At 35.6% G+C, this 23,011-nt stretch overlaps 1 protein-coding gene across 1 annotated transcript in view; it reads left to right on the top strand.

Moving 5' to 3' along the window:
- The window catches only part of LOC150086891 (dynein axonemal heavy chain 7-like), a 1,233,418-nt gene that overhangs the window by 724,564 nt on the left and 485,843 nt on the right, over positions 1-23,011 (top strand). Inside the window, exon 36 of the mRNA XM_090372313.1 lies at positions 15,014-15,147. Within this exon, the coding sequence (XP_090228439.1) occupies positions 15,014-15,147 (134 nt within the window). The remainder of the gene's footprint in view (positions 1-15,013; positions 15,148-23,011) is intronic.

The following is a 23,011-nucleotide window of genomic DNA, read 5'->3' on the forward strand; positions in this document are numbered from 1 at the left end:
ATCAGTTTACATGATCTTTACGTAATACAGGAACTCCCTGACTTACGTAATACTCGATTTACGGAAATTTGACTTTACGTAAGTTTTTGCCGGCCAGTGCAAACTTAAAAAAACCATGGAAACGTATTTTGCATCCCATAGGAATAAATGGAGGTATCGTGAAAATATTGTAATGTGAACCCAATAACACATTGTGTTTTTTTTTTTTTTTTTTCTAATTCGTTCCTGTAATTCAGAAGTTGAAAATTTTGCTATATTACTAAGCTATTTATCTCTCTAAAACGTCATATTTATAATGGAAATTGCACTACCCTTTCATTGTTATCATATGTTCCAGTTATAAGAATCAATTTTGCAAGCGATTGATTCAAATTACAAAATTTTTCAATTTTGAAATCTGTTCCCCTTCATTGAAATCTTCAATCATATAAAAAACAAATTTTCAGAAACTTCTCTTCGTTCCTATTTACGTATTACAATGATGAAGGAAAAGGACCAGCAGAAAGTGCAAGTGCTGGCAGTGCCAGGAAATTAAACAAAATTGATTTAGAAATGAAAATGAAAATAATTAAGTACGAAGCAGTTCACAGTTGTGTCCTGCTTCTTACATCTTCACACTGTCATCTGTTGCAAGGGAATTAGGTCTTGCTGCTTCAATGATGAATACTATTTTAAAGGACAGTGCATGTATAAAAGAACATGTCAAAGGATCAACACACTTAAAGATCAACAGTGATCACAAAACAGCGTTCATGTTCTATATCAAAGATAGAACATCTGTTAATAACATGGATGGAAAAATCAGATTCAAAAGCAAGTGCCCCTGAGTACAATTACCATTCAAGAAAAAGCAACAAGTATTTATTAAGATATTAAGGATAAGTATGGCAAACCCCAAGCCAAGTTTGTGGCAAGCAATGGGTGGTTTAATAGGTTCAAGCATCATGCTGGTTTCCACAATGTTAAGGGATGTGGTGAAGTCACCAGTGCTGATTCTGCAGCTGCACAGAAATTTTGTGATGTGCTGCAAAAAATTATTGATGAAGGCGGCTATTCAATGCAGCAAATTTTTAACTTTGATGAGACTGCTCCGTATTGGAAAAAAATGCCGGATCAAACATACATTGCCAAAGAGGAAAATATAATGCCAGGTTTCAAGGCGTCAAAAGATAGGGCCATGCTCTTGCTTGAGGCTAATGCAGCAGGAGATTACAGATTAAAATCACTGCTTGCTTATGTACCATTCTGGAAATCCTCGTGCATTTAAGGGCATCAGTAAAGCCACCTTACCCGTGCATTTCCAATTGAACCAGATAGCATGGATAATCTCTCTCTCTTTGAGGATTGGTTTAAATGCTGCTTCATTCTCAAGGTTGAAAATTATTGCAAAGACAACGACGTTCCTTTCAAGATTTTGCTTCTATTAGATAATGCTCCTGGACATCTTACACATCTAGATGATTTCAATTCGAACATGTGAGTCATATTTCTACCACCAAACACAACTTCTCACTCATTCAACCTATGGATCGGGGTGTTATTTCAAATTTAAAAGCATACTATTTACGCATATTTACTCAGGCATTGTCTGCAGTAGACAATGAGAAAAATTTTACATTAAGAGACTTTTGGAACTCTTCAGTATTTACCATGCCATCTTAAACATTAATAAGGCCTGGGCAGAAATAACTAAATGTTGTTTAAATGGTGCCTGGAAGAAAATATGCTCAATGCACGTAAAAGGCTTCAAAGGGTTTGAAAAAGATGAATCATATGAAGAGGTTACGGATAAGATTGTAAAGGTTGCAGAGCTACTTCAGTTGGAGGTTGATGCCAAAGATGTGGAGGAGTTAATAGAGGAAGAAGAGAAGGAATTATCTAATGAAGAACTTATTGACTTGCAGGCAGCAATAGTGAAAGAAGAAAATGCTGACGAAGCTCTGAACCAAATGAGGAGCCGAGACGCTTCATCACCAGAGAGATGGCAATGGCATTTCGTGAAATTGCATTGGCAGTGGCGAGGTTTGAGAAGATGGATCCTGACTGCGAACAGTTCTTAAAAGTTAACAGAGGGGTGAATGATATGCTTGCTTGCTACAAAGAAATCTGCAATTAAAATCAAAAAGCCACCGTCCATTAATGTTCTTTTGTAAGGTTGAGTGGCCGACCCCTTCTAAATCTCCACAGCCCTCAACCTCCGCAGCGGCGTACTTATCTGCTGAAGATGTCGATTCTGACAATGGTGCTCGAGAGGTAAAACTCACTGGTGTTATTCCTGTCTCCTCTCTCATTTTTTTTTTTGTAATTTTACAATTTTGAAATTTTTTAAACTGCATGCTTTTGTAATTTTGCTGTGCATGAGATAAAAAAATTGAATAAATACAATAAATAATTATATTCACATGTTCATTGAACATTTCTTTTTTGATTCAATCAATTCAGCTAGCATAGTTGCGAGTGCTACACAAGCATTCCACGGAACGCAACCCTTACGTAAGTCAGGAATTCCAGTATATTCACATTTATGCTTCAAATATCAGCCATACTTTTTTTTTTTATTCCACACCATTATGCTTGAAAAAAATGTCGAAATTCAAAATTGGCCTCAAATTTCATATGAAGCAGAAGAGATTAGGAAGACACTGCATCCAATCACCAGACGATTTACATAGCTGCTGTAACTTGTTTGGAGTCAAACTGATTGCGTATATGACTTTCAGGTTTAAACAAGAACAGACAAGTCTTGTGTTGCATGAACACATCAGTGGGCATAAATGGGTTAATAATCGTGTAGATGTTTTTTCTAAGTATATGTGGGCTATACTGATTAAGATAAAAACTGTTGATGAAATATAAAAAGCTTTTCAACTTATATTTACAGAACAAATTCCTAAAATGATTCTGAGACAAGTACTGATTTTATAAATAAAAAACATTTCAAAAATTTTTTTTAAAAAATATACTATTCATTGTTTTACAACTGAGAATATATAAACTAAAGCTCAAACAGTAGAATAATTTAATAGGACTTTGAAAACTAAAATGTGGAAGTACTTTACCTAATAATACTAGGAAGTGTATAGATGTATTAGACAAGCTAGTTAGAATACAAGGTGTGGCTATTAAATAACAAGACTGTTGCAGTAAAATAAATATAGTAAACCCTCAATTTAAAGGACTAATAGGGGAGAAGGGGTGTTCGTTAATGCCGAAGATCCATTAAATCAAATGTAACCTGGGGATACATTTTTATTGTTCTTAATGTAAAAAAAAAAAAACTTTAATACAATATACAGTACTGTACAATATAAAATTATTAAATTATAATAAAGAATATGTAATATTCTATTGTAAATATAAAATGTTGAAATTTTGCCTTTGATTTATGCATATCAGAAACAGTTTGTTTTTTAGGCCGTAAATTTCACAACAAGTGCTACTGAGACACATTGTTCTGATTTCTCAATTAGCTCTAATTTCTGTGCCGCATTTAAGTTCAGACACTTTCTTTTAACTCCTCTATCACTTGATGCCATTTTAAATTGTAAGGATTGTAAAATTATTTAATAAATAAAGTCACAATTCAGAAATCACAGAAACACTCTGTATACAACCTGACTGCACGATAGCTTGAGGCAGACTGAGACCAAAACAAAGTGAGTCAGTAGACCTGCAGTTTAGTGTCCCTAGTCACATTCATCTCGCAAATCACCACCTGCTCTTATCTGCAATCTGGGAAAACAGCTATTTGAACACTTTTTCAGAAAGAATAAAAAAAACAATTTCCTGAATCTGATTATAAAAATAAAAGTAGGTAATTATCAAAAAAATAATAGAAATAGGTAATTATTATTAATTTTTAATTAATAATAACACTGAAGTTTTGTATAACCTAAAAGAAATAATATGGTCAAGATTAATATGTAAAAAAAGTAAAGTGCAGCCATTATCAACCCACTGCAGGATGGAAGCCTCCTCAACAATTCATGCTGAGGGAAATGGACCATAATCTGCCACGCTGGTCCAGTGCGGGTTGGCAGATCAACCGTATTCAGCAGTCAGGGGCTTTAACCCCGGTTTACTCAAAGAGCGTGTGCTACTGCACTCCCGATCCTGCCCACTCGCCTACGGAGTCTGGGTACATTACTGTATTATTATTTGTCCGGTCCATGAAATCCGTTATATCTGGGTCCTTTAAATCGAGGGTTTACTGTATAATGAAATACAGTCAAACCTCCGTACAACAAATTTGATAAATCCAGTGAGAAATTTTGTTATACAGAAAATATCTTTTTTTATTGAAAATTGTCATCTAATTAGAAAATAAAAACGAAAACAAATGTATATTTATTTTTACTATATTTTATTTCAAAAATATACTTATTTAAATTATGTGTTTACACAAATTTTGTGGGTAAGTATTACAAATTAAAATAAAATCAGTAATTTTCATTTGCACAGTACAATTAAAAAATGTCTGATTCTGAATGAAAACATCACATTTATTCAGAGCATTAAAAACACTATCAGAAACATTTTCACAAAACAAATTGTATACCCAAACGAACCTTTTTAAAAACATGAATCATTTTTTTTCAAGTTAGCTTTTCTATGGGTTGTTCTGATGCATCTTCAGTGTCATCGTTGATTTCTTTGTGAACATGGTCACGCCCAATACTGTTTAATAGTATTTTATCTTCATTTGGATGTTCCGTTGTAGCAAGATCTTGATCTATATGTTTTAATAATGTCCAAAAGGTTTTCAGTTGCAAAAGTGGCAGTTCATCTTGTTGTTGTTGTTCAACTTTTATAGTCAATGCAAACCTTTCAAAAAACTATTTTGAATAGTGTATTTACACACATCATTTGTCCAGACTTTTGCCAGTTCACAGATGCAATTGCTAAGGTTTATTGTAACTTCCATCCAGTTTTCTATTTTCTTGTAACACATTGATATTCTTCATTAATATTTTCTTTTGATAATGAAATTTCAAATTTTTAATAATGCCTTGGCCGGAGTTTTGATGTTACATTTGGTGGTAAAAACAACAACTTCACACTTTTAAATTTGGCAAAAATACTGGCAGGATGTGCCAGACAGTTATGAATAATCAAGACAATTTTTCGTTTTTCTTTAGTCACATGTACGTGTCTAGTATTAATATCCATCTTAAAAAATGTCACTTGTCATCCATGCTATTTTATTAAAGGTGTAGTCAACTTCCAATGATTTTATGCCTCTAAAACATTTATTTTTTATTTTTCACTTCCTGTCGTAGTAGTTCCGACTAGCATAGTGATTCTTTGTTTGCTTTGTTTTCTGCCAAAACATTTATTCCTAAAAGCAAGTGTATTAGGTAAACATTTAAAGAATGAACCCATTTCATCATCATTAAAAACATTCTTACATTCATATTCTTCCAAAATCTTCTGTAAGATGCTGTTTCTCCAACGGTTACAATCTTCTTCACATAGATCAATATTTTCTCCACAAATAACCTTTTCCACAATCCCATCGCAATTCTTAAATTTATCTAACCACCCAGTACTATTATTAAATTCCTTATGTTCAAGAAAATATACAAATTTCAGAGCATGTTGCTTTATTATTGGACCTAATATTGGCATATTCTTTTCATGTGTATTTGCACCCATTTTAGAACGGCTTTATCAACATCTTTGTAAACACACAACTTAATTTACTTCTTGTCTGGCCCTCCTTCTTCAATTGCATTTAAAATTGATTCTCAATTGTTTAAAATCAGGTAAGTTGCAATATTTCTGCTGTATCTAAACTCATAGATAAGCTGCTATATTTATTTGTAAAAGAATAAGAGAAGTTTACCTCAATATGATACATAGAATACTATGATACTCTCCAGAAATTAATACAAATAAAACATTAATGTTAAATGATTACAGTAAAAAAAAAATATAAAAATAAATAAATATATTGAAAACAATAAAAAAATTAATTTTAAAAAAGTTTAACTTAAATTTAAAAAAAATAACAATTGAACACACTTAAAATTGATTTTTTAATTGGTTTCAATTTATTTATTTATTTATTTTATTTATTATTTATTTTTTTACTGTAATCATTTGCGTTAATGTTTTATTCGTTTTAATTTCTGAAGAGTTTCATACGGAAGTGTTCTACTATCATATTGAGGTAAACTTCTCTTATTCTTTTACAAATAAATATAGCAGCTTACCTACGATTTTAAACAATTGAGAATCAATTTTAAATGCAATTGAAGGAGGGCCAGACAAGAAGTAAATCAAGTTGTGTGTTTACAAAGATGTTGATAAAGCCATTCTAAAATGGGTGCAAATGATATGTGAAAAGAATATGCCAATATCAGGTCCAATAATAAAGCAACATGCTCTGAAATTTGTATATTTTCTTGAACATAAGGAATTTAATAATAGTACTGGGTGGTTAGATAAATTTAAGAATTGCGATGGGATTGTGGAAAAGGTTATTTGTGGAGAAAATATTGATCTATGTGAAGAAGATTGTAACCGTTGGAAAAACAGCACCTTATAGAAGATTTTGGAAGAATATGAATGTAAGAATGTTTTTAATGATGATGAAAAAAAAAAAAAAGAAATCAATGTAGAACATATTGAGCATCATAGCTCTGGTTTACACTATCATGCTATATTTATATACAGGAATTTTGTCAGCAGAGATAAGGGGGAGATTGTTCCCTTGTATAAGGCAATGGTCAGGCCACACCTTGAGTATTGCATGCAAGTGTGGAGGCCTCATTTTAGGAAGGATGTAGAGCTGCTGGAACGAGTACATAGAAGGGCAACAAGATTAGTGAGTGGAATAAAAGGTTGCTGTTACCAAAAAAGGCCTAAGTTCTGCAAGTTGCAACTTCTGGAGACTAGGCACCTGCAAGGTGATCTAATTGAGGGTATAAGGCCTTGAATGGTTTCTGCAAGCTCAATGCTGATGGGATTATACCTCTTGCTCAGTTACTCACCTGATGGGACAAATTCAAATTGAGGAAAGACAATTGTAGAATAGATGTGTGGAAATTTGCCTTTAGCCAGTAGGTGGTTGATAGTTGGAACAAATTTCTATTTGTCGCAGTGGAGTTTGAAAACTTAAATAAGTTCAAGGCAGAACTAGAATGGATAGGTGAAGTGGGAAGGTGTTTTTTTTTTCTTGCATCATATATCTCTACTAATGCTAATGCTAATTTCTCAGCAATATCTTTTTTCCTAAAACCCTGGTCAATTTCATGAAGAACCTTGACTTTATTGTTTATGCTTAAACACTTTCTCTTTGACATTGTTTCCATGATGGTAAAAATTACTCAGCTGCGACAGTCTCAACTTCTTACTTCTAAAAATTACTCTGCCAATACATTCACCGTGTAGCCACTGCAAACTTTGCTATGCTGACTATGCAATGAATTGTTCTACCGCATACTCAGTGATGTTTGCTTGTCAATTCAACAGTATCACATAATCTGTCCTATTAATTACTTTGAAGAAATATGTGACTTTGTGAATTATACCCAAAAGAAAATTTATTTTCTTTCGTGTATAAATCTCAATTTACGGTAATTGAAATATTTCTATTGGTCTGATGACAAATCATTCTATAAGACTGAAAGAGCGAAATATAAAATTTCATGAAAATTCATCTACTGGGAGTTCAGTTAGATGAGAGTAGTCATATACAAAAACCATCATATAAAGATTGATAGGAAGGTCACGTGTCAAAATACAATGATTGACAGAAAGGTCACGTGATATGGTTGAAGTGAGAAGCAATTGTCACTCAGTAGGCAGTACTAAAAACCGACTACTGAAGCATTCTCTGTATTGCCACCACAATGTGCTAAAGACGTTACCACAGCAAATCTTCATTTTACCCTTATTGTAATTAGTCTACATAAATTTACAGATCTGGCCTATTTATTGCAAACTTTATGGCCACATTTAAAAAACCAAATTAGTTTTATCTTTGGAACAAACCTTTAAAATTAAACAGAGACCTCCTAAAGGTATCAGTGGCCACAAGTGTTCAGTAAAAGGATGAGTAATTTCAGATATTAATGGACAATTCCAGAGTAAAGGAGGCCGTATTATATTTGAGCAGTTGTTTAGCAGTAAATAGTTTAATATCTTTAAAAATGCTTTTGCTAATTTCTTTTAAAAATTCATTATTGAGAGGCTAACACTTCATTATATGGAGTTAATTTTACATGTAATTCATTTCAAGGTATAATGTTTTGAGAAAAAAAACTTGAAATATAGCGAAATTCATTAAATAGAGGTTCCACTGTGTTTGTACCTTACAAGTTATCCCCTTCAAAATAATTGCCTTGGGCTTGCACACACTGTTTCATATGTTTATTCCAAGCACAGAAACATTTCTAGAAGTCATCTTCTAAAAGCCCTTTTAACACTTTCATCATTTTTTTCTGAATGTCTTCAATGGACCGAAAATCGGTTCCCTTAAGTACGCTTTTCAGTTTGGGGAGGTGAAAAAAGTCACAACAGGCTAGATCTGACAAGTTGGGTGCATGGTCACACACAGGGATTTGTTTTTTTGTCAGAAACTGGTGAACAGAGAACACATTGTATGCTGGACCATTGTTTTGATGAAGCAACCAGCCAACAATCCTTCCACAATTCGGTTCTCTTCCTTCAAATTTTTTCATGCAGCCTTATTAGAAACTGATTGTAGTATGTTTGATTGACAATCTGATTTGGTGAGACATATCCAACCATAATAGTTCCTTTAATATCAATAAAAACAAGGAGCATGATTTTCATTTTTGATTTTTACATTGTTGTTTTTTTTTTTCTGTTTTTTGTCTGGGGGATTGCTTTGTCTCCCACTGCATTTAGTGGCCCTTAGTTTCTGTGTCCTACTGGAACAGTCTACTTTCATCACAATAATTGATCTTCATTTAACATTTTTGGCACCATCTTGGTACTCACTTTTCTCATACCTAAATTTTCAGTTAAAATTTGTCTAACTGTTTCATATTCTTTGTTCATATTGAGTTCTGGTGTAACTATTCTAATGCTTAAATGATGATCACATTCTAATCAATGCCCTTACCCAGTTCACATTTTTATTGGTTTCATGGATATTGGATGGCCTGGTCATTCATTGCTTCCACATTCTCTCTACCTTCTAAAAATCTTTCATGCCATTCAAACACACAAGCCCTTGACATAGTACCTTCCCCATAAACTTGACATAGTATCTCCCTCATAAACTTTACATAGCAACTAATAACATTCAGTTGGTATTTTCTTTAGTTTTGTTAAGAGGTTGATTTGTTGTTTGTTTATTTTGTCTGCCATTTTTTCGACAAACTGCAAAAACACAAAGTAATGAAAACCTGTCTCACTGCAAAGTGAATGAGCGAGTTGGAATATGACTTGTTAGAAAACTAAGGAAAGATTCAGAGTCAACTGCTATGCCTTTGTTTCACAGGCGGCACTTGGTGCATAGTGTCTGCATGTGCGGTCTTGTTATTTAATAGCCATACCTTGTATTAAAGTTAAACCTAAAAGTAAAGTTGAAAATAAAAAGACAGTCTGTGATGTCTGTACAGAAAGAAATTTCTAGAATCTAAATACTAGTTTCATATTGGTGATAAAGTTAGATTTAGTAAATATAAAGGCTCTTTGATAAAGGGTTATTTACCTAACTTACCGGCACCTCCGTAGCCAGGTGGGCAGGAGCAGCAGCAGTCCACAGCACACGCTTCTTGATTAGACCAGGGTTCGAGCCCGTGAACACCAAATACAGAGGATGTGGAAAGGTCAGGGAATGACCACCGCATATCCCTGGAGCAGTATGGCCTTAGTTGTTAATGCTCCTAAAAACCAAATAACAACAACAACCTAACTTACTGAAGAAGTATTTGTTATTTCTGAAATGTTAAAGACTACCAGGTAATATTTTTTATTTTATCATCAAAAGGGCTTAGTTTTTTTTAATTTACTTTTACTGAATAAACTTCATGCATTTTGCTTTGTATTTAGATTCATAGTTCTTTGTTGTTCTTTATTATCAAATATACTTTCTTTATAATAATCAATTACTCAATTCTGTTTTTAATTACACATTTTTTTTTAAATTCCTTTTGATTTCTTTTCCAATTTATCACTATTTTTGACCTTAATCCTATAAATGCTTTCATAATTTTTTCATTACATTTATCTTTCATTTTGCCAAGTATTTTTTTTTATTTACTCTAAATATGTTATAGATATTATTTTATAGATAATCCTATTTATCAAAATACTTTATCATTTCTAATATCTTTATAAAAGTTGTTTGTTTTATTATCATATATAGAACTGTCTATATCTGTATATACAAGGCTTATAAATCACCATATTTAGGTTTCATAACTTCATAATGAAAAGTATACATTAACAGCTCAGATTTCAAAATGTAAGAGCAATGAAGCTCAGTCATTAACAGCTCAGGTATATCTAAAGGGGTGCCTCCATAGCCAGATGGGAAGGAGCAGCAGTGCGTAGCACATGCCTCTTGATTAGACCGGGGTTTGAGCCCGTCACCACCAAATATGGAGGATGCGGAAAGGTCAGGGAATGACCACCACATATTCCTGGAGCAATATGGCCTTAGTTGCTAATGTTCCTAAAAACCAAATAACAAACAAACATATCTAAAGTACATGCTGCAACATAAATAGGTTGTTGTTTGTTGTTGTTTTTTTGGTTTTTAGGAGCATTAGCAACTAAGGCCATATTGCTCCGGGATATGCGGTGGTCATTCCCTGACCTTTCCGCATCCTCCATATTTGGTGGTGACGGGCTCGAACCCCGGTCTAATCAAGAAGCATGTGCTATGCACTGCTGCTCCTTCCCACCTGGCTACGGAGGCGCCTCATAAATAGGTTTGTCTAAAATTATTTTTTTTTTCCCTTCACATAACCTGCGCATAAATTGTCATCAAGTATATCTTGTTTCTTAAAGTTAGGTTTAGATATAAAATTTTCAACTTTATTTCCATCACAACATAATTTAATATTGACCTTTCTTACATTTTCCATAATTTTTCCATAAACAGAATTATTCATTAAGATTCTTAGCAAAGCTTATTATCTCAATTAATCTCAGCTGTAAAATTAGTCAGAATTATTCATTAGTTTGTGTAAACCTTTCACAAATGCAATCTGTGCACAACTTTAAGTAATAGATTGTTGGAATTCTAATACTTTGTTAGTATTTTTGTTAGTTTTAGTCCTAATTCTAATACTTCTTCAAGTTCCTGTAATGTAATACATATTTTTCTTAATTATGTAGATTCTTAATTTTGTAGATTCTTAATTATTTTCTTAATTATGTAATGTAGTCATTAATTTTGGATAGTTGTTATTTATACTTACATCTTTTGGAGCTAAAGATAAATTGCATAAATCATGCAATCCTTTAGAATATTGTAAATCTACTTCTAAAATATGTCCAGTTTCGTAATCGTCTAGTATTTGAGTTACATTTATATTTGCATCTGACCATTTAAATACTCCATGTATATAGGCATGGAAGATTTTTAAAAAAGTCATGCATTAAAACATGCAGACATGATTTAAAGAAAAGACAATGACATTAAAAAAAAAAAGAAAAGGCATGCATATATATGTGTAGTTTCTATGAGGCAGAAAGTGAATAGACTTTGTAAGAGATGGGTCATCAGTTAACCTCACTGTCCTCTTTTGAATGGAGTCAAGAAGATTGAAAAAGATTTTGTTCCATTATCCCACATGTGGGAACAGTATTAGCATTATATCCTATTATTTGACAGAGTGAGTAATCATTTAGAAGAAAAGGTAATGCAGGGAGTGAAAAAGAAAACACCAGTGTTTTTGATGGAGAGGAAGCAATATTTGTGATGTGCTTATGCTGAGAAAGGGAGATTTAGAAGTCAGGGTAAACTTTTAATTTCTCTTGGCATATCTTGGAAATATGCAATCTTGTCTAGAAATCTGAGTGCCATCAACATTGAGCATTGGGGTACACTTTTACTGTTTGTAGTAAATTGATAAGAGGAGTTTACCTCAATATAGTACGTGGAACACTTCCGTATGATACCCTCCAGAAATTAAAACGGAAAAATCGACAACTTACCGGTACATTAAAGTAAAATATAAATAATTAAAGTGAAATATAAATAATTAAATAATCAATTTAACACAATTCAAAATCAATTCAAAACAATTAAAAATTCAAATTAACGCAATTAAAAGAATCTAACGAAAATATTCAAAACGATTTTCCTTCCTTCCAACTCGCACTGAAAACTGTGAAATACAGACAAGAAAGATGATGACGACGTAACCAGGTTACGTCGTCATCATCTTTCTTGTCTAGGTTACGTCGTCATCATCTTTCTTGGGTTACGTCGTCATCATCTTTCTTGTCTGTATTTCACAGTTTTCAGTGCGAGTTGGAAGGAAGGAAAATCGTTTTGAATATTTTCGTTAGATTCTTTTAATTGCGTTAATTTGAATTTTTAATTGTTTTGAATTGATTTTGAATTGTGTTAAATTGATTATTTAATTATTTATATTTCACTTTAATTATTTATATTTTACTTTAATGTACCGGTAAGTTGTCGATTTTTCCGTTTTAATTTCTGGAGGGTATCATACGGAAGTGTTCCACGTACTATATTGAGGTAAACTCCTCTTATCAATTTACTAATATTATTACCAACGTAGAACATATTGAGTAATACAGCTCTGATTCATACTATCTAACTTTTACTGTTTGTACAGGATGAGGTTTCTCAAACTGCAAGATGGAATGTAGAATACTATCATCAGAAAAACTATGGACAGGATTTCCAATCAGTGGAAAAAGGTTGCTAATATGCAAAAGGAAAAGATTTTTGGAAATAATAGAACCTTGAAGAACACCAGCATTAATGGGAAAGTTAGACGACAGAGAACCAACTATTATCATCATGGGATGTAATCCCATGTAGGCATGCAGAGTTCCATGTGTCTGACATAAAATCCATGTGTCTGAATTAAAGACAAACATTAATAGAATTTTTGTATAATTAATATGTAGCACTTCCAAAATAAACAGTTAGGCTGTTGGTCCATTATGGAAATCTAGTTAGATTAAAAACCATGTCTGCTATGTGAGCTCTGAAGCTCCTGAACAACCATCATTGACAGAATTTTTATAGCCATTAGTTGTATCTATTAGGGTTCATTAGAGATACAAGAAGATATAATACAAGCACTCCATGTGATGTACCATACTGGGCTTTAACATAATGGTTATTAATTCCACTTACCTCTTTGAAAAAATAGTTTTGTCCATGAATAGGTATGTATATGTGCGGCTAGTCAAAAAGTATATGGTCCCCCCCCATGATAATACAATCAAATCAATTTCGAGGAAGTTTTTTTGTACTATAGTAGGAAAATTTTTTGGGTATTTTAGCTGACAGAAGTCTGCTCTTTTGGATTCTATTTTCTCTTATTTTGTTATCACCCAGTGTTGATGTTAGATTTCTCAAAAGATCTGTCTCGTGGTTAATCTGATTTATGGCTAAATGGGAAGTGGTTTTTAATGGTTTTAATGCACAATGTGTTAGGAATGTTTCCAAGGTTGAAGAAATACTATAGAATAAATCAGAGTAATATCTTTTTAAATTTCAGAAAATAGAAAGCTTGGTACTCACCAAACATTCAAGTTTTACTGTTACTGTGGTGATATGGAATATTTTGTTTTATTGTCAATTTTACAGACTATTATTATTATTATTACTATTATTGTTGCTCTTATATTATTTCTCCCTGTTTGGGGAATTCCACTCCGTGATAGGTACTGCTACCAAGTACACAGGGTGGTTGTAATGTCGGTGTTACTGTTGGTCGAGGAACTCTCTGACTATCCTATGTGTGTTCAGGATTGCAACTTTCTATAGTTCCTGGTAGGTGTTCTCTGGGAGACCTATTGCTGCTAGGCTGCTGTGTAGGGTCTTTGGCACCATACATTACTTCTTGCATATGCCACATCTCCTTGACCTCATGTCTCAGGTTCATGTACTTCCTAATTATTATTATTATTATTATTATTAGCCATACAGTGCAAGGAAGCCTGAGGCTTTTGCTGAACAAGACAAAACAAAAAAAAAATCTGAGTTACACTGAGAGAGAGAGAGAGAGAGAGAGAGAGAGAGAGAGAGAACAGAGTCAGAAGTAGAAGGGAATCACCAAGGAAGAGAAGAATGATGATATCCAGATCAGGACCCTGGGTGTGTGCCAAGCCCATACTCACCAGAAGTGAGCCCCTGTTGGAGGAGATCGTCAAATCATCCTTTTCAGAGGTTTGTAAAAGATGATTTGAGGACAGCTAATCTGTTTTCTTTGGTATTTTTCTTTAACAGTCAATTTTATTATTTACTCATTTTCTTGGCTTATGCAGTAGGAAAATATCCTGATATTTTTTTAAACATTCCTACATGTCATCTAACACTTCATATCAGATTTTGTCTGTTTTAGCACATTATGATCTCTGTTGGTGATACAACAGAAAAATCCAAATCAAATCTGATTCTGCTGAAAACTATATTCTATATCTATATTTCAGGCACAGTTGAAAGTTTGAGTAGGTAAATAGGTAAAAATAAAATCATTTATGCTCAAAGGTGGTCTCGACAACGTGCTTTTATAGCTTCTGTGACTGATTTCATCTTTCAGGGAAGTGTAATTTTGCCTTGACAGAAAGCCAACTTTGCAGATGCTTTCAAAAACCTTTCAGTGAAAGTGATTCACTCATCAATTATTATTCTAAGTACCACATTAGGCATAATTGCCTAAATGTGAGTGGCAGATATGTTTGATGTCTTTCACTCACTTGGGGTGGGGAGATGTATGCAATATACTTTTGAGGTACTTGTAACAAAGTGAATAATATGAATATATGCATTATTAATTTTTTTCCAAAACATTCACTTCAGGAAATACTTTTCTTTTAGCCATGGCCTGAAGATGCTCTTGAGAGGGTAGCTGTACATTTTTTTCAAGAAATGGAATTGAATGTAACAGAAAAGCATGATGCCATGGTCATCTGTAAATATTTTCATACATATGCTCAGGATTTATCTAAAAAGTAAGATTTAATCATGATCTCTTAATAATATGAACATTTTGTTTAATCCTTATTTTTTCTTAAAAGTTGCAGGTATATAAAGCATTTAGGGCGTAAGCCTCAAGCTATGGAAAAGTCTAGATTATGTATAGGTATAGTGCGAAATCATCAATAATACATAGCCAAATCTGAATGAACAGAATATTAGCAGAGCGGCATCATTTTAAGTTATATCTCATATTGTGAATACCTTCACAATGAGTTACCATGATATTGAACTACTTCGAATAAGTAATGCTTCACCTGAGTTGTTACTTATTCCCAGATGTTCTCTATTCTCTTCTTCTCTAATATTACTTATTCTCAGATGGATACCACCACCTAGACAGCACTGTTTCAGGGCTATTTGGCCCTTCTTCGATGGGTACCTACCCACCCACCCACCAAAAAAGGGCCAAATAGCCCTGAAATGTTATCTTCAAAGAGGCCTCTGGGGTTTGGGAATATTCATATTCATAATAATTACACAATACACCAACCGACGTTATAAATAGTGTTATGTTTATTAAAATAATGTTTTAAGTAAAATAAAATTCCAATAAAAACTGATAAAAACTGACTGTACAATATAATATGAATTTAAACTGCAAAGAATTATTTACAATAAAACAATGTAGATGAAACACAGGATGATAAAAGTGCTAAAATACCGTAGCTTTCAGAGGCATCCGCCTCCTTTTTCAACAATGAGGCTTATTGTATGGCACATCCTTAAATATCAGCAGACTCACGGTTCTTAGCATGCGGTTCCACAGAAGCAGGGGCAACGCTCTCCCCATGTGCATTAAAACTGGAAATGGCTCAGGAGCATGCCAGGCAGAACTGCTCATCCCGTCCAAGAACCACTGCCTCAAAGAGGGGATGAATGCGGATTCCCCTGTCTCTATTAATGGTATTGCTCTCAGAGGAACAAATCCGCAAGCTTTCAAGCCACTTGCGGTCCCAAAATCTATGTGCCCGGTGGACAATAACAGCTTCATCTGGGGAGATTTGATGGTGCTCCTCCCAAAAATGTTCTGCCACAGCAGATCTTCAATAATCCGTGGTCTTTAACACGTTCATATGCTCCCCCAGACGATCTTTGAACCGCCGTTTTGTTTCACCAACATAACATTCCCCACAATCAGAGCATCTAATCTCATACACGACCCCACTTGTAAATTTCCTTGGTATGGGGTCCTTAATCTGTGACACAACTGTGTGCAACCTATGCCCTGGAAGCCGCACACAGCGTGTCTGGCAATCGAGCAATACACGAGCTATGCGTTCAGTTAGGATTACATATAAAGTTACTAGTACCATTACCACTTCTAGAATTACGCTCTGTCGCGGCCTCCTCCATTAATCTGTTGAACTTGCCCATTAATCTGTAGTTATCTGAAATTCCGGCTGCCTGGGTTGACACTACCCTCATAATAAGCAAAAAATGTGCCGGGGATCACACTACCACTTATATTTCTCAAAAACAAACCTTTGCCTCTCCTAGTATAGCTCAAACCACTGTGTGGTTTTCCGATCCAAATGTTCAATACTTTCTTCTGGTACCACGATTATTGCGCGATTGCCAGACACACTGTGTGCAGCTTCCAGGGCATAAGTTGCACACAGTTGTGTCACAGGTTAAGGACCCCATATCAAAGGAATTTACAAGTGGAGTCGTGTATGAGATTAAATGCCCGGATTGTGTGGAATGTTATGTTGGTTCAAAAATCGTCTGGGGGAGCATATGAACGCGTTAAAGACCGCGGATTATGGAAGATCTGCTGTAGCAGAACATTTTTGGGAGGAGCACCATCAAATCTCGCCAGACGATCCTCAACCAGGCACATAGATTTTGGGACCACAAGTGGCTCGAGAGCTTGCAGATTTGTTCCTCTGAGAGCAATACCATTAATAGAGACAGGGGAATCCGCATTCATCCCCTCTTCAAGACAGTGGTTCTTGGACGGGATGAGCGGTTCAATCTGGTATGCTCCCGAGCCATTTTCCGGTTCCAATGCACATGGGGAGAGCGCTGCCCATGCTCCTGTGGAACCACGTGCTGAGAACCATAAGCCTGCTGATATTTAAGGATGTGCCGTACAATAAGCCTCACTGTTGAAAAAGGAGGCGGATGCCTCTGAAAGCTACAGTATTTTAGCACTTTTATCATCCTGTGTTTCATCTACATTGTTTTATGGGAAATAATTTTTTGCAGTTTAAATTCATATTATATTGTACAGTCAGTTTTTTATCAGTTTTTATTGGAATTTTATTTTATTTTATTTTATTTACAACATTATTTTAATAAACATAACACTTTGAAATGAATTTCAAATTCAAGCTGAAGGGTCAAAGATTTGACAGCTTAGAAGATATCCAAACTGAATCATAGGTGGTGCTAACAAATCGCAGGTGTTGCTGACACTGTAACAAAGAAGGACTTTCAAGATGCATTCAAATCATGGGAGAAGTGCTCAAATTAGTATTTATACTCTCAGTGGGACTACTTCGAAGGTGACAGTGGTGAATAAGACTGAGGGTAAGTCTAATTTATTTTATAAATACATTTCGGGAACTTTTGGGTAGCACCTCGTATCCCACTATCTCACATTTTCACAGTTCCCTTACTCTGATCACTGACAGCTGCCTTCTAATATATCCAGACCATCTCAACCTGCATCCTGAAACTTCTTTATATCCACGATTGCTTCCAAGCTCCCCCTAATATACACATTTTTTATTCTATTTTTTTGAACAACGATTATCTCTCACAACATCTGAATCTTAGTCATATGTAAGTCTTGCTTATGCTTCTTGTTTGGTGTCAAACATTACACTTGCAGCATAACCAGCTTCATTATCAATCAATAAAGCTTGTCTTTAAACATTATTAGCCCATCAATCACACAGCACCTTCAATTACTTTGCCCCTGTTTTATCCACCCAAGTCAGTGTGTTATATCAGCATCACTCTCCCTGTCAAATACATATGTGATCCCAGTATTAATATTCTTTGTTCTATTTTATGATTTTAAATTTACAACAGAATAACCTTTATGCTTTTGTTTTGTGACAGTATGTGTTACTAGTTATCAGTCACTTGGAGAAGTCTGACTTTGAATCACATTGGAGACTAGTAGGATTCTTAAAGACTTCTTAATTGGGGATTTAGTTAGCTAATCACAAACTGAGATAATAGGATCTCCCCTGTGAGTTATTCTAATTTTTTTCAACTTGCATAACATGCCAATTGCCTGCGAATACACACTTGTTCAGACTTAATCAATGATAAAGATCACATCAAGTACCATATGAGCCACTCCAATTAACCAAATTTTTTCTCCACACTCCATTCACATAATTACAGCTATTTAAAAGTTACAGCTGTCAGTTACAGGCTCCGCAAAAACGATAAGTGTTTGCCTTTTATTTACATGATTGTTGTTTTATATTGTACTTAATACGTAGTCATATAGTTATAGTTACGCTGGTTATTTTTATTTTAATTTAGATAAAGAGTTTTTGTGGATTTTACTTACGATAGGTAAAACCGTTATTTTTGTTCGATTTTTGTAGCCATTGTTTTTGTATATAGGGAATTCAAAGTTTTTGTAGGGAATTCAAATTTTTTAATTGAGGTAGCTAGGTAGCTCTAACGCATAATTATATAGTAATACGCTTCACTGTTTCTATTTCATAGTTTCTATTCAAATACTACTGACATTTAATTTATTGATTTTATTAATTTAAACTACCATGCCCCGAACTAGAGCAGCAAAGCAACGGGCACAAAGTGGCAGGAGTGTTGTGACTCGGGGGAGAACTGAGGGGGACGATTCTCCAACGCGTCACAGCCTAAAAAAATGTGCAACTTGTGAAATGTTTGCCGAACTCTCTGGAACGGAACATGATATTGCCATGGGGGATGACTTTGTGTGTGCGCGATGTAAGGAGTGTAAGGAAATCAGGCGACAACTCAGCGTTGTTATGGGCCTATATGAGAGTTTGAAGGACAGGGTGGATGCCCTCGAAGGAAATAAATTGAGGGGCCCATCAAGCTCTCAGCTGCCCACATCAACGCCAGAGCTTGCACTTGGTCATCGCGCAACACAGCGGCAAACCCCAAAGCAGAATGCGCTGGTCCCACAGGAACTATTAGTTGTTGGTGACTCTATTGTCAGGGAAACGGGGAACATGCTATGTAAAAAGGATAGGTGGAACAGGACCAGGGTATGTCTGCCAGGGGCAAAGGTTGATGACGTTGTAGAGCGGATATCATCTTTCAAGGGCACAAAAGGTGATATAGTTGTACACGTTGGCACTAATGATATTAAGAGTAGGAGACCGGCAGAATTACTCAACAAGTACAGGTCACTGTTGAAAAAAAGCCGAGAATTAGGGTTGAATTTGAAAGTGTCTGCAATTCTGCCCAGACACGATAGGAGGGAGTATATGATGAGAGCCTTGTCGATCAATTCGGCCCTGGAAAGATTGTGCAAGGCTCAAGGGGTAGAATTTTTTTCAGCCTGGACTGTACTTGTTAACAGGAGAGATTGCTTCTATAGGGATGGGATACACTTAAATAGAAAGGGTGCAAGAATATTTGCTGATGCTATCGAGGCAGTGTTAGGTGGGTCGGAAAACTGCTAGCTTGGGGGGATACAAAGACTAATAGTTTAACAGTAACCGCAGGCAGAGGTGAAGGTGATTCTTGCACAACTTCTATTAGAATAAGAAGCGACCTGGAGCGAGGGGTGTCGGGGGTTTCAGGGACGGATGGCAGTCATCCTGGAATAGTTGGGTATATGGGATGTGTTAGGGTAACAAGGAATAGGCATAGGAGCATGTATGCTTGTATGTATACCAATGCTAGAAGTATAGTAAATAAATTTGATGAATTTGAAGTGTTGGTCAAGACATCAAAGGCGGATATTGTTGGGATAGCAGAGACGTGGTGTCACAAAGATATAAGGAATGCAGAACTGGAATTTGGGGAGTACAATGTGTACAGAAAGGATAGACAGGACAGAAAGGGAGGAGGTGTTATGCTGTTAATTAAGAAAAACATAAAATCAAAAGAAGTGCATCCAGTTGATAGAGATGGACAGTGCACTGTTGAGTCAGTTTGGTGTGACATAAGCACTACAAAAGCAAAAATAAGAGTAGGAGTGTGTTACAGGCCTAATGACTCGAATGAGTACAATGAACAATTGTACAGAGAAATAGAGTGGGCCAGTAAATCAGAATGTCTTATAATGGGGGATTTTAACTTTCCAGATATTGACTGGAACTTGTGGGTTGGTCACTCACACGCTAGTCAGACTTTTGTGGATTTATTGGATGATTGTTTTCTGCAGCAGCATGTTCGAGAGGCAACCAGAGAGGGTAATACTCTTGATCTGGTTATCAGCAGTGATCATTCATGTATTAAGAATTTGCAGATAAAGGAACCACTAGGTGGCAGTGATCACAGTGTGCTGAAGTGGGATTTACTCAAAGAGGTAACTACCGTCAGGGTAAAGGAAAGGGTTTTTGCTTCCGTAAAGGGGAGTACACTGGTCTCAGACAGTTTTTAAATTCTGTACAGTGGGATCAACTGACGATGTTACAAACAGTAAATTCTAAGTGGGAAGCATTCAAGGAATTAATCGTGGAAGCTACTAGACTTTTCATACCGATGAAGAAATATTGTTCAAGGTTTAGGCCTAAATGGTTATCAAATGAACTAATGAGACTCGTGACAGAGAAGAAAAATGCATGGGATGCATATAAATTATCAGGCGACGCAGAAGCCTGTAGCAGATATAAGCTAGTCTGTAATCAGGTCACAAAGGAGGTTCGGCAGGCAAAGGCGGATTACGAGAAATCTTTGGCAAAAGATGCTAAGAAAAACAGCAAGGATTTCTTTACTTATATAAACTCTAAAAGGAAGGGAATGAATATGATTGGTCCACTTGACATCGATGGTTTGACTGTTGATGATCCTGCTCAGATAGCAAACAAACTGAATGAGTATTTTGCATCTACATTCACACGTGAGGAATTATTACAGTTTGAAAATGGAAGAAGGTTATCAAATTGTAGCAGTGTGCTTAATGATTTTGTAATAACTGAGAGCAAAGTGGAGGAGAAATTGTTGAAGTTAAACATAAGAAAGGCACCTGGGGTGGATGGGATCTATCCAGTTATATTAAAGGAGGCGGCAAAGCAACTAAGCAAACCCTTAGCCATAATTATGAGAGCATCCTTGGATTCAGGGGAGGTTCCCACGGACTGGAGATGTGCAAATGTATCCCCAATTCACAAAGGAGGTTCGAAGGGTGACACGAGTAATTACAGACCAGTTAGTTTAACTTCTGTTCCAGGTAAAATAATGGAGTCACTGGTTAAAGATGCATTGCAGGATCATCTAGACAAGACTGCAGCAATAATTCAGACACAGCATGGGTTTGTTAAGGGAAAGTCTTGTCTGACAAATTTGATTGGTTATTATGATGTGGTCACAAAGGAACTGGATGCAAAAAATAATTTTGATATCATATACTTGGATTTCAGGAAAACTTTTGACACTGTTGCGCATGGAAGACTACTGTACAAATTGGAGCAGAATGGTATTAAGGGTAAGTTGCTACAATGGATAAAAGGATGGTTAAGTGGGAGAAGACAGAGGGTGGTAATCAATGGGTGCTGCTCTTCGTGGACTAATGTTATTAGTGGAGTCCCACAGGGTTCGGTGTTGGGTCCACTGTTGTTTTGTATATTTATCAATGATATTGATGAAGGTATATCAAGCTTAATGTCGAAGTTTGCAGATGACACGAAGGTTGGCAGGGTTGTTAATGACAGTCATGGCAGTGTGCTACTGCAACAGGATCTAGATAATTTGGGCAGATGGGCTAAGAAGTGGCAACTGAAGTTTAACCTTGACAAATGCAAAGTACTGCATATGGGTAGAAGTAACCCCAGAGAAACGTACCAACTGTGTGGTACTACACTTAAGGTGGTAGAAAATGAAAAAGACCTGAGAATAATTGTGCAGTCAGATATGAAGTTTTCTGAGCAATGCAGACAGGCTGCTAGGGCAGGTCACGGGGTTTTGTCAATGATATATAGGAATTTTGCTAGCAGGGAAAAGGAGGTGATTGTCCCTCTGTATAAGGCAATGGTCAGGCCACGCCTTGAGTACTGCGTACAGGTCTGGAGGCCTCATTTTAGGAAGGATGTAGATTTGCTTGAGTGTGTACAGAGAAGAGCAACACGATTGGTGAGGGGAATGACGGGATCCTCTTACCAAGAGAGGCTTAAGTTCTGCAAATTGCAGTGGCTGGAGACTAGGCACCTGCGCGGTGATCTGATTGAGGTCTATAAGGCCTTGAATGGGTTGAGCACGTTGAATTCTGATGGGATCCTCCCACTTGTTCAAAATACGAACCTACGGGGACATAAGTTCAAATTAAGAAAGGATAGATGTAGAATAGATGTGCGGAAATTTGCCTTTAGCCAGCGGGTGGTTAATTGCTGGGACAAACTTCCATCTGTCGTTGTGGAAGTTGATAGGTTAAATAAATTTAAGGAGGAACTGGACAGGCATTTGGAGGGTATGGTGTGATTTTTTTTTTTTTTTTTTTGGCTGATGCTGCATAAGCTCCTACACTTGCTTTCTTGCATCAAATGCCACTACTACTACTACTACTACTACTACTACATTCCATCTATTCTTTTAGTTTTAATAATGCGCCTCCGTAGCCAGGTGGGAAGGAGCAGCGGTGCGTAGCACACGCTTCTTGATTAGACCGGGGTTCGAGCCCGTCACCACCAAATACGGAAGATGCGGAAAGGTCAG

This window comes from Mastigoproctus giganteus, chromosome 4, assembly GCF_048544385.1.
Source record: "Mastigoproctus giganteus isolate SK-2022 chromosome 4, ASM4854438v1, whole genome shotgun sequence".
Classification (NCBI taxonomy): Eukaryota; Metazoa; Arthropoda; class Arachnida; order Uropygi; family Thelyphonidae; genus Mastigoproctus; species Mastigoproctus giganteus.